At 40.6% G+C, this 14,795-nt stretch overlaps 1 protein-coding gene across 1 annotated transcript; it reads left to right on the forward strand.

The window, feature by feature from the left end:
- Positions 1–287: 287 nt before the first annotated feature.
- Positions 288–14,541, forward strand: LOC115123603 (zinc finger protein ZFP2-like). The gene is made up of 2 exons (XM_029652943.2): positions 288–1,013; positions 13,148–14,541. The coding sequence occupies exons 1-2, from the start codon at positions 641–643 to the stop codon at positions 14,452–14,454; spliced, it is 1,680 nt and encodes a 559-aa protein (XP_029508803.2). The 5' UTR covers positions 288–640; the 3' UTR covers positions 14,455–14,541.
- Positions 14,542–14,795: the final 254 nt, after the last annotated feature.

Below are 14,795 nucleotides of genomic sequence, written 5' to 3' on the forward strand. Positions count from 1 at the left end.
CAACCACGACCTAGAGCGATTACACCGATGATTGAGTTAAATACTTTATAACCTACACACGGTGAACACAAACAAAACTTATGTAGCACAGCACACACAATCAAACTGTCGCGCCACCCAAGAGCTCCTCCCCACAGAGCCGAATGAGCTCTCTTTATTTCCTCCTTCCTTACTGCTCATGCGCTCTTAAAGTGGCAGTGCACGGTGAAGGCTCCGTGCAGATTTCGCCACAATATAATATTCGTATTTAATGAAAGGAAAAAAACGTTTCCCTAAACTGCTTTTCAAATATTATAATTCAATGAAGAAGAAAGAAAGTTTCCCTCCTCAACTGCGTTTCCTCCCTCCGGACAGCAGATATGTGTCTTTCAGGCGATAATTCTACTGTGACGTATAATCTAGTGGACGGAACGCTTCTTCAACAACTGCAGCCACCTCGGTAGCTCCCTGGACAACAAAGTCTGAACATTCAAGTTATTTAGACAATTTCGTGTTTATTTCCCACTATGATTTAATCATACTTATGTGGAAACAACTAGCTACCCCATTCAATTTAATATTTACGTTTTAAGTCAACTAGCTGGCTGGTTAAATTGGCACTAGTCTAGTCGCTAATGCTAAGTAGCTAACATCCCCGACCATGAGCTCACTAAGCTACTCTACTCCTGATAAAGAAGAGGAGGTCTGCTGGACGGACAAAGAAGCTCTCGTGAAAGAGGAGGAGGAAGAGGAGGATGTTACAATACAAAAACAAGTAGAGGGTGAGGCTGTTAGGGTGAAAGAAGAAGAGAACGACGTTTCAGTGAAAGAAGAGGAAGATGCGATCAGAGTGAAAGAGGAGGAGGGTGTTACTGTGAAAGAAAATGAGGAAGATGCCGTTTTTGGAGTGGAGGATGAAGTGAAAAAAGATGAAGACGTTTTTGGAATGAAGGATGAAGAAGGGGAGATTACTGTCACATTAGAGGAGGACGAAGATGAGAAGACTGGAGATCTGATTAACACCAGTAAATACAGTGAGTACTATCTTATAAAACAGGGACATTGATCTGATTAACACCAGTAAATACCGTGAGTACTATCTTATAAAACAGGGGCACAAACTCTGCAGTTGTTGAACTAATGTGTGATTTTTAAAAGGGCACTACATTTGGTTATGTTTTTGTACTGACGGAATTGTTCATGACGTCCTCCAGTGATTTAAAAAAAACTTTTCCTGTTGAAAAGTGATATATAAATACAGCAAAGTATAAGTTTGAGCAAAATAGTGTTTCTTTAGAGAACTGCAAACTAGAAGGAGTGAGTTATGTAAGGCCTTCAAGGAGTTGGCTTGATGGGAAGTCATCCAATAGGCGACAGATCTTCATGTGAATATTCCTTATTCTTTTTAAAATCCTTCCTGTCCTTTCATGTTGGTTATTGATCATAGCTAGAAAGCAATTTTCAAGTCTTGCTATAGACTTTCTAGACAATTTAAGTCCAAACTGTAACTAGGCCACTCAGGAACATTCAATGTCATCTTGGTAAGCTCCTCCAGTGTAGATTTGGCCTTGTGGTTTAGGTTGTTTTCCTTTTCCTACAGATTTTTTTATTCAGATCTCTGAAATGCACTCTACCTACGTCACATTTAGTGGCTCCTTATATTACGCTGGGAAAAACGTTTTCATGGGCACAGAAATCCAAGATAATTAAAGAGTTTGCAAAATCCAATGGTTCTAACCAAGAGTCACCTTAACTTTATTGACAACACCCAAATGGATACTGTCATTAACGCGGTTCTTCAATAATTACACATAATTCTTAATACTGTAGCTGTTTAGTTAGTCACATGTTCAAATATCATCAGCTGATCCAGGAAATCATTTTCAGAATGACAGTCAAATGACAAAATTACGACATGCAACAACAACCAAAGTGCTTCTACATTCATTACTCTGGTATAGACAGTTATGCCGTGCTCCATGTTGGATCGAACATCCCTAACAAATTGGTGTTTATAATGTGTTATTGTCTGCTTGATTTACAGTCGGGTCTCGTTAGTCTGTTTGGACACAGAGATACTTAGCTCATAATGTGTAGAGAACTGTTCCTTGATGGATAGGCTATTGTACAACACACAGAGCTATTTTCCTTTATTCAAGACATTTAGAATGACAACACATTACAGAGTAGTCTAGTGGGATTATTCACAAAATTATCTGGTTATGAAATGTCATGACAACGACATTTTAGTTTCCATGTTTCACCTGAAATATGAAATGATTTATAGTCCTAGGTCTATGTTGTTGTTGCGTGAAGTTATTGGTCCTACAGTAGGTCAATGTTGTTGTTAGGTGAAGTTATGGGTTCTACAGTAGGTCTATGTTATGTGAATTTATGGGTCCTACAGTTGGTCTATGTTATTGCAAGGTGACGTTATGGTCCTACAGTAGGTCTATGTGAGGTGAAGTTATGGGTCCTACAGTAGGTCTATGTTATTGTTATGTGAAGTTATGGGTCCTATAGTAGGTCTATGTTGTTAGGTGAAGTTCTAGGTCCTACAGTAGGTTCATGTTGTTGTTAGGTGAAGGTATGGATCCTACAGTAGGTCTATGTTCTTTTTAGGTGAAGTTATGGGTCCTACAGTAGGTCTATGTCAGGTGAAGTTATGGGTCCGACAGTACGTTTATGCTGTTGTTAGGTGATGTTATGGGTGCTACAGTAGGTCTATTTTATTGTTCGGTGAAGTTATGGGTCTTACAGTAGGTCTATGTTAGGTGAAGTTATGGGTCCAACAGTAGGTCTATGTTGTTGTTAGGTGAAATTATGGGTCCTACAGTAGAGCTATGTTGTTGTTAGGTGAAGTTATGGGTCCTACAGTAGATCTATGTTGTTGTTAGGGGAAGTTATGCGTCCTACAGTAGATCTATGTTTGTTTTTAAGTGAAGTTATGGGTCCTACAGTAGGTCTTTGTTGTTGTTAGCTGACATTATGGGTCCTACAGTAGATCTATGTTATTGTTAGGTGACGTTATGGGTCCTACAGTAGGTATATGTTAGGTGAAGTTATGGGTCCTACAGTAGGTCTGTAGTTGTTGTTAGGTGAAGTTATGTGTCCTACAGTAGGTCTATGTTGTTGTTAGGTGAAGTTATGGGTCCAACAGTAGGTCTATGTTAGGTGAAGTTATGGGTCCTACAGTAGGTCTGTAGTTGTTGTTAGGTGAAGTTATGGGTCCTACAGTAGGTCTATGTTGTTGTTAGGTGAAGTTATGGGTCCTACAGTACGTCTATGTTGTTGTTAGTTGAAGTTATTCGTCCGACAGTAGGTCAATGTTGTTGTTAGTTGAAGTTATGGGTCCTACAGTAGGTCTATGTTGTTGTTAGGTGAAGTTATGGGTCCAACAGTAGGTCTATGTTAGGTGAAGTTATGGGTCCTACAGTAGGTCTGTAGTTGTTGTTAGGTGAAGTTATGGGTCCTACAGTAGGTCTGTAGTTGTTGTTAGTTGAAGTTATGGGTCCTGAAGTAGGTCTGTGTTATTGTTAGGTGAAGTTATGGGTCCTACAGTAGGTCTATGTTGTTGTTAGTTGAAGTTATTCGTCCGACAGTAGGTCAATGTTGAAGTTATGGGTCCTGAAGTAGGTCTGTGTTATTGTTAGGTGAAGTTATGGGTCCTACAGTAGGTCTATGTTGTTGTTCTGTGAAGTTATGGGTCCTACAGTAGGTCCGTGTTATTGCTAGGTGAAGTTATGGGTCCTAAAGTAGGTCTATGTTATGTGAAGTTATGGGTCCTACAGTAGGTCTATGTTGTTGTTAGGTGAAGTTATGGGTCCTGCAGTAGGTCAGTGTTATTGCTAGGTGAAGTTATGGGTTCGATAGTAGGTGTATGTTAGGTGACGTTATAGGTCCTACAGTAGGTCTATGTTATTGTTAGGTGAAGTTATGGGTCCTACTGTAGGTCTATGTTATTGTTAGGTGAAGTTATGAGTCCTACAGTAGGTCAGTGCTATTGCTAGGTGAAGTTATGGGTTCGATAGTAGGTGTATGTTAGGTGACGTTATAGGTCCTACAGTAGGTCTATGTTATTGTTAGGTGAGGTTATGGGTCCTACAGTAGGTCTATGTTATTGTTAGGTGAAATTATGGGTCCTACAGTAGATCTATGTTGTTGTTAGGTTAAGGTATCTGTCCAACAGTAGGTCTATGTTGTTGTTAGGTGAAGGTATCTGTCCAACAGTAGATCTATGTTGTTGTTAGGTGAAGTTATGCGTCCTACAGTATGTATATGTTAGGTGAAGTTATGGGTCCTATAGTAGGTCTATGTTGTTAGGTGAAGTTATGGGTCCTACAGTAGGTCTATGTTATTGTTAGGTGAAGTTATGGGTCCTACAGTAGGTCTATGTTGTTGTTAGGTGAAGTTATGGGTCCTACAGTAGGTCTATGTTATTGTTAGGTGAAGTTGGGTCCAACAGTAGGTTTATGTTAGGTGAAGTTATGGGTCCTACAGTAGGTCAGTGTTATTGTTAGGTGAAGTTATGGGTCCTACAGTAGGTCAGTGTTATTGCTAGGTGAAGGTATCTGTCCAACAGTAGGTCTATGTTATTGTTATGTGAAGTTATGTGTCCTAAAGTAGGTCTAGTGTTATTGCTAGGTGAAGTTATAGGTCCTACAGTAGGTCTATGTTGTTAGGTGACGTTATGGGTTCTACAGTAGGTCTATGTTAGGTGAAGTTATAGGTCCTACTGTAGGTCTATGTTATTGTTAGGTGAAGTTATGGGTTCTACAGTAGGTCTATGTTGTTAGGTGAAGTTATGAGTCCTACAGTAGGTCAGTGTTATTGCTTTGTGAAGTTATGGGTCCGACAGTAGGTGTATGTTAGGTGAAGTTATAGGTCCTACAGTAGGTCTATGTTGTTAGGTGAAGTTATGGGTCCAACAGTAGGTCTATGTTATGTGAAGTTATGGGTCCTACAGTAGGTCTGTGTTATTGCTAGGTGAAGTTATGGGTCCTGCAGTAGGTCTATGTTATTGTTAGGTGAATTTATGGGTCCTACAGTAGGTCAGTGTTATTGCTAGGTGAAGTTATGGGTTCGACAGTAGGTGTATGTTAGGTGAAGTTATAGGTCCTACAGTAGGTCTATGTTGTTGTTAGGTGAAGTTATGGGTCCTACAGTAGGTCTATGTTGTTAGGTGACGTTATGGGTTCTACAGTAGGTCTATGTTGTTGTTAGGTGAAGTTATGGGTCCAACAGTAGGTCTATGTTAGGTGAAGTTATGGGTCCTACAGTAGGTCTGTAGTTGTTGTTAGGTGAAGTTATGGGTCCTACAGTAGGTCTATGTTGTTGTTAGGTGAAGTTATGGGTCCTACAGTACGTCTATGTTGTTGTTAGTTGAAGTTATTCGTCCGACAGTAGGTCAATGTTGTTGTTAGTTGAAGTTATGGGTCCTACAGTAGGTCTATGTTGTTGTTAGGTGAAGTTATGGGTCCAACAGTAGGTCTATGTTAGGTGAAGTTATGGGTCCTACAGTAGGTCTGTAGTTGTTGTTAGGTGAAGTTATGGGTCCTACAGTAGGTCTATGTTGTTGTTAGGTGAAGTTATGGGTCCAACAGTAGGTCTATGTTAGGTGAAGTTATGGGTCCTACAGTAGGTCTATGTTGTTGTTAGGTGAAGTTATGGGTCCTACAGTACGTCTATGTTGTTGTTAGTTGAAGTTATTTGTCCGACAGTAGGTCAATGTTGTTGTTAGTTGAAGTTATGGGTCCTGAAGTAGGTCTGTGTTATTGTTAGGTGAAGTTATGGGTCCTACAGTAGGTCTATGTTGTTGTTAGTTGAAGTTATTCGTCCGACAGTAGGTCAATGTTGAAGTTATGGGTCCTGAAGTAGGTCTGTGTTATTGTTAGGTGAAGTTATGGGTCCTACAGTAGGTCTATGTTGTTGTTCTGTGAAGTTATGGGTCCTACAGTAGGTCCGTGTTATTGCTAGGTGAAGTTATGGGTCCTAAAGTAGGTCTATGTTATGTGAAGTTATGGGTCCTACAGTAGGTCTATGTTGTTGTTAGGTGAAGTTATGGGTCCTGCAGTAGGTCAGTGTTATTGCTAGGTGAAGTTATGGGTTCGATAGTAGGTGTATGTTAGGTGACGTTATAGGTCCTACAGTAGGTCTATGTTATTGTTAGGTGAAGTTATGGGTCCTACAGTAGGTCTATGTTATTGTTAGGTGAAGTTATGAGTCCTACAGTAGGTCAGTGTTATTGCTAGGTGAAGTTATGGGTTCGATAGTAGGTGTATGTTAGGTGACGTTATAGGTCCTACAGTAGGTCTATGTTATTGTTAGGTGAGGTTATGGGTCCTACAGTAGGTCTATGTTATTGTTAGGTGAAATTATGGGTCCTACAGTAGATCTATGTTGTTGTTAGGTTAAGGTATCTGTCCAACAGTAGGTCTATGTTGTTGTTAGGTGAAGGTATCTGTCCAACAGTAGATCTATGTTGTTGTTAGGTGAAGTTATGCGTCCTACAGTATGTATATGTTAGGTGAAGTTATGGGTCCTATAGTAGGTCTATGTTGTTAGGTGAAGTTATGGGTCCTACAGTAGGTCTATGTTATTGTTAGGTGAAGTTATGGGTCCTACAGTAGGTCTATGTTGTTGTTAGGTGAAGTTATGGGTCCTACAGTAGGTCTATGTTATTGTTAGGTGAAGGTATGGGTCCAACAGTAGGTTTATGTTAGGTGAAGTTATGGGTCCTACAGTAGGTCAGTGTTATTGTTAGGTGAAGTTATGGGTCCTACAGTAGGTCAGTGTTATTGCTAGGTGAAGGTATCTGTCCAACAGTAGGTCTATGTTATTGTTATGTGAAGTTATGTGTCCTAAAGTAGGTCAGTGTTATTGCTAGGTGACGTTATAGGTCCTACAGTAGGTCTATGTTGTTAGGTGACGTTATGGGTTCTACAGTAGGTCTATGTTAGGTGAAGTTATAGGTCCTACTGTAGGTCTATGTTATTGTTAGGTGAAGTTATGGGTTCTACAGTAGGTCTATGTTATTGTTAGGTGAAGTTATGAGTCCTACAGTAGGTCAGTGTTATTGCTTTGTGAAGTTATGGGTCCGACAGTAGGTGTATGTTAGGTGAAGTTATAGGTCCTACAGTAGGTCTATGTTGTTAGGTGAAGTTATGGGTCCAACAGTAGGTCTATGTTATGTGAAGTTATGGGTCCTACAGTAGGTCTGTGTTATTGCTAGGTGAAGTTATGGGTCCTGCAGTAGGTCTATGTTATTGTTAGGTGAATTTATGGGTCCTACAGTAGGTCAGTGTTATTGCTAGGTGAAGTTATGGGTTCGACAGTAGGTGTATGTTAGGTGAAGTTATAGGTCCTACAGTAGGTCTATGTTGTTGTTAGGTGAAGTTATGGGTCCTAAAGTAGGTCTGTGTTATTGTTATGTGAAGTTATGGGTCCTACAGTAGGTCTATGTTGTTAGGTGACGTTATGGGTTCTACAGTAGGTCTATGTTAGGTGACGTTATAGGTCCTACAGTAGGTCTATGTTATTGTTAGGTGAAGTTATGGGTCCTACAGTAGGTCAGTGTTATTGCTAGGTGAAGGTATGGGTCCGACAGTAGGTGTATGTTAGGTGAAGTTATAGGTCCTACAGTAGGTCTATGTTATTGTTAGGTGAGGTTATGGGTCCTACAGTAGGTCTATGTTATTGTTAGGTGAAATTATGGGTCCTACAGTAGATCTATGTTGTTGTTAGGTTAAGGTATCTGTCCAACAGTAGGTCTATGTTGTTGTTAGGTGAAGGTATCTGTCCAACAGTAGATCTATGTTGTTGTTAGGTGAAGTTATGGGTCCTACAGTAGGTGTATGTTGTTGTTCTGTGAAGTTATTGGTCCTACAGTAGGTCAATGTTGTTAGGTGAAGTTATGGGTCCTACAGTAGGTCTATGTTGTTGTTAAGTTATGGGTCCTACAGTAGGTCTATGTTATTGTTAGGTGAAGTTATGGGTCCTACAGTAGGTCTATGTTGTTGTTAGGTGAAGTTATGGGTCCTACAGTAGGTCTATGTTATTGTTAGGTGAAGGTATGGGTCCTACAGTAGGTCAGTGTTATTGCTAGGTGAAGTTATGGGTTCGACAGTAGGTGTATGTTATGTGAAGTTATGGGTCCTACAGTAGGTCTGTGTTATTGCTAGGTGAAGTTATGGGTCGTGCAGTAGGTCTATGTTATTGTTAGGTAAATTTATTGGTCCTTACAGTAGGTCTTTGTGGTGTTTAGCTTAAATTTAGCATCCTACAGTAGGTCTATGTTGTTGTTAGGTGAAGTTATGGGTCCTTCAGTAGGTCTATGTTGTTAGGTGACGTTATGGGTTCTACAGTAGGTCTATGTTAGGTGACGTTATAGGTCCTACAGTAGGTCTATGTTATTGTTAGGTGAAGTTATGGGTCCTACAGTATGTCTATGTTATTGTTAGGTGAAGTTATGAGTCCTACAGTAGGTCAGTGTTATTGCTAGGTGAAGTTATGGGTCCTACAGTAGGTCTATGTTATTGTTAGGTGAAATTATGGGTCCTACAGTAGATCTATGTTGTTGTTAGGTTAAGGTATCTGTCCAACAGTAGGTCTATGTTGTTGTTAGGTGAAGGTATCTGTCCAACAGTAGATCTATGTTGTTGTTAGGTGAAGTTATGGGTTCTACAGTAGGTCTATGTTATTGTTAGGTGAAGTTATGAGTCCTACAGTAGGTCAGTGTTATTGCTTTGTGAAGTTATGGGTCCTACAGTAGGTCTATGTTGTTGTTGTTAGGTGAAGTTATGGGTCCTACAGTAGGTCTATGTTATTGTTAGGTGAAGTTATGGGTCCAACAGTAGGTCTATGTTAGGTGAAGTTATGGGTCCTACAGTAGGTCTATGTTGTTGTTAGGTGAAGTTATGGGTCCTACAGTAGGTCTATGTTGTTGTTAGGTGAAGTTATGGGTCCTACAGTAGGTCTATGTTGTTGTTAGTTGAAGTTATGGGTCCTACAGTAGGTCTATGTTGTTGTTAGTTGAAGTTATGGTTCCTGAAGTAGGTCTGTGTTATTGTTACGTGAAGTTATGGGTCCTAAAGTAGGTCAGTGTTATTGCTAGGTGAAGTTATGGGTTCGACAGTAGGTGTATGTTAGGTGAAGTTATAAGTCCTACAGTAGGTCTATGTTGTTGTTAGGTGAAGTTATGGGCCCTAAAGTAGGTCTGTGTTATTGATATGGGTCCTACAGTAGGTCTATGTTGTTAGGTGACGTTATGGGTTCTACAGTAGGTCTATGTTAGGTGAAGTTATAGGTCCTACAGTAGGTCTATGTTGTTGTTGTTAGGTGAAGTTATGGGTCCTACAGTAGGTCTATGTTGTTGTTGTTAGGTGAAGTTATGGGTCCTACAGTAGGTCTATGTTATTGTTAGGTGAAGTTATGGGTCCAACAGTAGGTCTATGTTAGGTGGAGTTATGGGTCCTACAGTAGGTCTATGTTGTTAGGTGAAGTTATGGGTCCTACAGTAGGTTGTTGTTAGTTGAAGTTATGGGTCCTGAAGTAGGTCTGTGTTATTGTTACGTGAAGTTATGTGTCGTAAAGTAGGTCAGTGTTATTGCTAGGTGAAGTTATGGGTTCGACAGTAGGTGTATGTTAGGTGAAGTTATAGGTCCTACAGTAGGTCTATGTTGTTGTTAGGTGAAGTTATGGGTCCTAAAGTAGGTCTGTGTTATTGTTATGTGAAGTTATGGGTCCTACAGTAGGTCTATGTTGTTAGGTGACGTTATGGGTTCTACAGTAGGTCTATGTTATTGACAGGTTAAGGTATCTGTCCAACAGTAGGTCTATGTTGTTGTTAGGTGAAGGTATCTGTCCAACAGTAGATCTATGTTGTTGTTAGGTGAAGTTATGGGTTCTACAGTAGGTCGATGTTAGGTGAAGTTATGGGTCCTACAGTAGGTCTATGTTGTTGTTAGTTGAAGTTATGGGTCCTGAAGTAGGTCTGTGTTATTGTTATGTGAAGTTATGTGTCCTAAAGTAGGTCAGTGTTATTGCTAGGTGAAGTTATAGGTCCTACAGTAGGTCTATGTTGTTAGGTGACGTTATGGGTTCTACAGTAGGTCTATGTTAGGTCGAAGTTATAGGTCCTACAGTAGGTCTATGTTATTGTTAGGTGAAGTTATGGGTTCTACAGTAGGTCTATGTTATTGTTAGGTGAAGTTACGAGTCCTACAGTAGGTCAGTGTTATTGCTTTGTGAAGTTATGGGTCCGACAGTAGGTGTATGTTAGGTGAAGTTATAGGTCCTACAGTAGGTCTATGTTGTTGTTAGGTGAAGTTATGGGCCCTAAAGTAGGTCAGTGTTATTGCTAGGTGAAGTTATGGGTTCGACAGTAGGTGTATGTTAGGTGAAGTTATAAGTCCTACAGTAGGTCTATGTTGTTGTTAGGTGAAGTTATGGGCCCTAAAGTAGGTCTGTGTTATTGATATGGGTCCTACAGTAGGTCTATGTTGTTAGGTGACGTTATGGGTTCTACAGTAGGTCTATGTTAGGTGAAGTTATAGGTCCTACAGTAGGTCTATGTTATTGTTAGGTGAAGTTATGGGTCCTACAGTAGGTCTATGTTATTGTTAGGTGAAGTTATGAGTCCTATAGTAGGTCAGTGTTATTGCTAGGTGAAGTTATGGGTCCGACAGTAGGTGTATGTTAGGTGAAGTTATAGGTCCTACAGTAGGTCTATGTTATTGTGAGGTGAGGTTATGGGTCCTACAGTAGGTCTATGTTATTGTTAGGTGAAATTATGGGTCCTACAGTAGGTCTATCACAGGTATTCCCAAACTGGAGTATGCCGTCAGGGGTGCGCCAAGTACTAATGTGAATCACATTTTTTTATTTGTACAAATAATACATTTGTCACATTTTCAAACTGTCAATTTATATTTTCCAACAGGGCTATACATTTGGGTGAGGTTTTTTTCTCACCTGAGTAGTCTCGTTTCACTGGCAAAAATAAAATTAAACTATCTAGTGTTCAGCGAAATAGCAACAATGTCAAATACAGGTAGCTTAGTCAAATAATTAACTTCCAATCACATTAACCGTTACTCTCTCGCGGGAATTACACTAATGTATGTAGCCAAACGTAGCTGCTGCTCATGTTGGTGTCTGTACTGATTGCGCAGGGAGACATAGTAGAGTGGTAACGCACGTGCAAACAGTTGCTCCCGACGCCACTTGGGTACACTGCAGCATCTACCAACAGGCTCTTGCTGCCAAGGGAATGCCTGACAGCTTGTAAAACGTTTTGGACACTACAGTGATAATGGTTAACTTTGTTAAAGCAAGGCCCCTGAACTCTCGTGTATTTTCTGCACTATGCAATTATATGGGCAGCAACCATGTAACGCTTTTACAACATACAGAAGTGTGCTGGTTATCAAAGGGCAAAGTATTGACACCTTTTTTTTTTAAATTGAGAGACAAGCTTAAAGTTTTCTTTACTGACCATAATTTTCACTTGTCTGACCGCTTGCATGATGACGAGTTTCTCACATGACTGGGTGATGTTTTTTCTCACCTGAATGATCTGAATCTATGATTACGGGGACTCTCCGCAACTATATTCAATGTGTGGGACAAAATTGAGGCTATGATTAAGAAGTAGGAGCTGTTCTCTGTCTGCATTACCTAGGACAACACACAGGTCTTTCCATCATTCTATGATTTTTTTGTGTGCAAATGAACTCAAGCTTACGGACTATGTCAAATCTGATATAGTGAAGCACCTGAGTTTGGTGCGCAATTACGCAGGTACTTTCCCGAAACGGATGACACAAACAACTGGATTCCTTATCCCTTTCATGCCCTGCCTCCAGTCCACTTACCGATATCTGAACAAGAGAACCTCATCGAAATTGCAACAAGCAGTTCTGTGAAAATGTTATTTAATCAGAAGGATTGGGCTGCGCTCAGAGTATCCTGCCTTGGCAAATCGCACTGTTAAAACACTGATGCCCGTTGCAACTACGTACCTATGTGAGAGTGGATTCTCGGCCCTCACTAGCATGAAACTAAATACAGGCACAGACTGTGTGCTGAAAATGATTTAAGACTGAGACTCTCCAGGACAACCCAACATTGCATAGTTATGTGCATCCTTTCAAGCACACCCTTCTCATTAACCTGTGGTGAGTTATTCACAATTTCAATGAACAAATAAGGTTTTATTTGTAAGATGGTTAAATAAAGAGCAAAATGATTGATTGATATTATTATTAGTGCCCTGGTCCTCTGTCAATTTCCACCAGCCGGGTTTTGACGAACTTATGTTTAATAAATGTATAGTATAGTGTGTGTGTGTGTGTGTTACGTTCTGACCTTTGTTTCCTTTGTTTTGTATTTATTTAGTATGGTCAGGGCGTGAGTTGGGGTGGGCAGTCTGTTTGTTTTTCTATGATTTGGGGATTTATACGTTTCGGCCTAGTATGGTTCTCAATCAGAGGCAGGTGTCATTAGTTGTCTCTGATTGAGAATCATACTTAGGTAGCCTGGGTTTCACTGTTTGTTTGTGGGTGTTTGTTTCCGTGTCTGTGTTTTTCACCACACGGTACTGTTTTGGGTTTCGTTCATTCCACGTTTATTGTGTTTTGTATTCAGTTGTTCATGTGTACTATTCCTTATTAAAAGAACCATGGACACTTACCACGCCGCATATTGGTCCTCCGATCCTTCTCGCCTCTCCTCTTCGGAAGAAGAGGAGGAAATCCCTTACAGTGTGCTAACAATGATGGCAAAAAAACAACACTTGAGAGTGCGCTGACCCTGGTACGCAGCTGGAGGTTTCCTCATTAGCATGGAGGAGTTTCTACAACCAAATTGCCCTCGTGCCGCAATTTTAACAAACACAGAAAGGGGTCTACATTGGAGACCAAAAGTCGTCTGGCACACTGTTTAGGGGTTCAGCAACTTTAACTTATTTCTAGCCTACAATCGTCGATGTTACTACTAATGTGAAAACAAGACAAAATATGACTATTGTTGCTCACTTGACAATTGTCAAATAATTTAACAGATGTCAATTGTTGTACAAGTTCATGGGTACACCTTTTACCTCAAATTAACAATGGATTTCTGCTGTTGTCGGCCTTTAACCATCTGTCTGACTTTGTTGTTCACACAGGAGAGAGACGGGACTATCGTGGATCCTCTGGGGAACCTCAACAACATCATGATGCTGACGAGGCAGAGAAAAGTCTCTCCAGATCAGAACACCTCAAACACCTGCAGAGACCCACAGGGAAGAAATCTCATTGCTGCTCTGACTGTGGGAAACATTGCACATATTCATCAAAGCTTAAAATACACCAGCGAGTGCACACAGGAGAGAAGCCTTATAGCTGTAATAAATGTGGGAAGAGTTTTACTCAGTTAAGCAACCTGCTATCACACCAGAGAACACACACAGGAGAGAAAGCTTATAGCTGTGATCAGGGTGGCAAGGGTTTTACTAATTCAAGAAAGCTGGTATCACACCAGAGAATACACACAGGAGTGAAGCCTTATAGCTGTGATCAGTGTGGGAAGAGTTTTACTCGGTCAACCAACCTGGTATCACACCAGAGAACACACACAGGAGAGCAGCCTTATAGCTGTGATCAGTGTGGCAAGAGTTTTACTAATTCAAGAAACCTGCTTTCACACCAGAGAACACACACAGGAGAGAAGCCATATAGCTGTGATCAATGTGGCAAGAGTTTTACTCAGTCAAGCAACCTGGTATCACACCAGAGAACACACACCGGAGAACAGCCATATAGCTGTGAGCAATGTGGAAAAAACTTTTCTTGGATAGGACACCTTAAAGGACACCAGAGAACACACACAGGAGAGAAACCTTATAGCTGTAATCAATGTGGGAAGAGTTTTACTCATTCAAGTTATCTTAAAAAACACCAGAGAACACACACAGGAGAGAAGCGTTATAGCTGTGATCAGTGTGGCAAGAGTTTTACTCATTCATGCAACCTGGTATCACACCAGAGAACACACACAGGAGAGCAGTCATATTGCTGTGATCAATGTGGTAAGAGTTTTGCTCAGTCAAGTAGCCTGGTATCACACCAGAGAATACACACAGGAGAGCAGCCATATAGCTGTGATCAGTGTGGCAAGAGTTTTACTCAGTCAAACAACCTGGTATCACACCAGAGAACACACACAGGAGAGAAGCCGTATAGCTGTGATCAGTGTGGCAAGAGTTTTACTCATTCAAGTAATCTGAAAACGCACCAGAGAACACACACAGGAGAGAAGCCATATAGCTGTCATCAGTGTGGCAAGAGTTTTACTTCATTAAGCAACCTGCTATCACACCAGAGGACACACACAGGAGAGAAGCCTTTTTCCTGTGATCAGTGTGGCAAGAGTTTTACTCAGTCAAGCAACCTGGTATCACACCAGAGAACACACACAGGAGAGCAGTCATAAATATTATCAGGGCAAAAGCCTTGAAGAGCACCAGAGAACACACACAGGAGAGAAGCCTTATAGCTGTGATCAATGTGACTCATTCAAGTGGTCTGATCAAACATCAGAAAATACATGCAGGAGATCCACAGAGTGTGGAATGATCCCCAACACCAGACCTACAAGTCGGAAGTTTACATACACCCAACCACTCCTCAAATTTATTTTTAAGAAACTATAGTTTTGGCAAGTCGGTTAGGACATCTACTTTGTGCATGATACAGGTAATTTTTCCAACAATTGTTAACAGATGGATTTTTTCACTTATAAATCACTGTATCACAATTCCAGTGGGTCAGACG

This window comes from Oncorhynchus nerka, linkage group LG21 (genome assembly GCF_034236695.1).
Source record: "Oncorhynchus nerka isolate Pitt River linkage group LG21, Oner_Uvic_2.0, whole genome shotgun sequence".
Lineage (NCBI taxonomy): Eukaryota > Metazoa > Chordata > Actinopteri > Salmoniformes > Salmonidae > Oncorhynchus > Oncorhynchus nerka.

Bases quoted from the DNA above. Each gene is read 5' to 3' on its own strand.
- LOC115123603 (XM_029652943.2), top strand. From the start codon at position 641: ATGAGCTCACTAAGCTACTCTACTCCTGATAAAGAAGAGGAGGTCTGC. The intron at 1,014-13,147 runs GTGAGTACTATC...TTGTTCACACAG, and splicing joins GATTAACACCAGTAAATACA to GAGAGAGACGGGACTATCGT.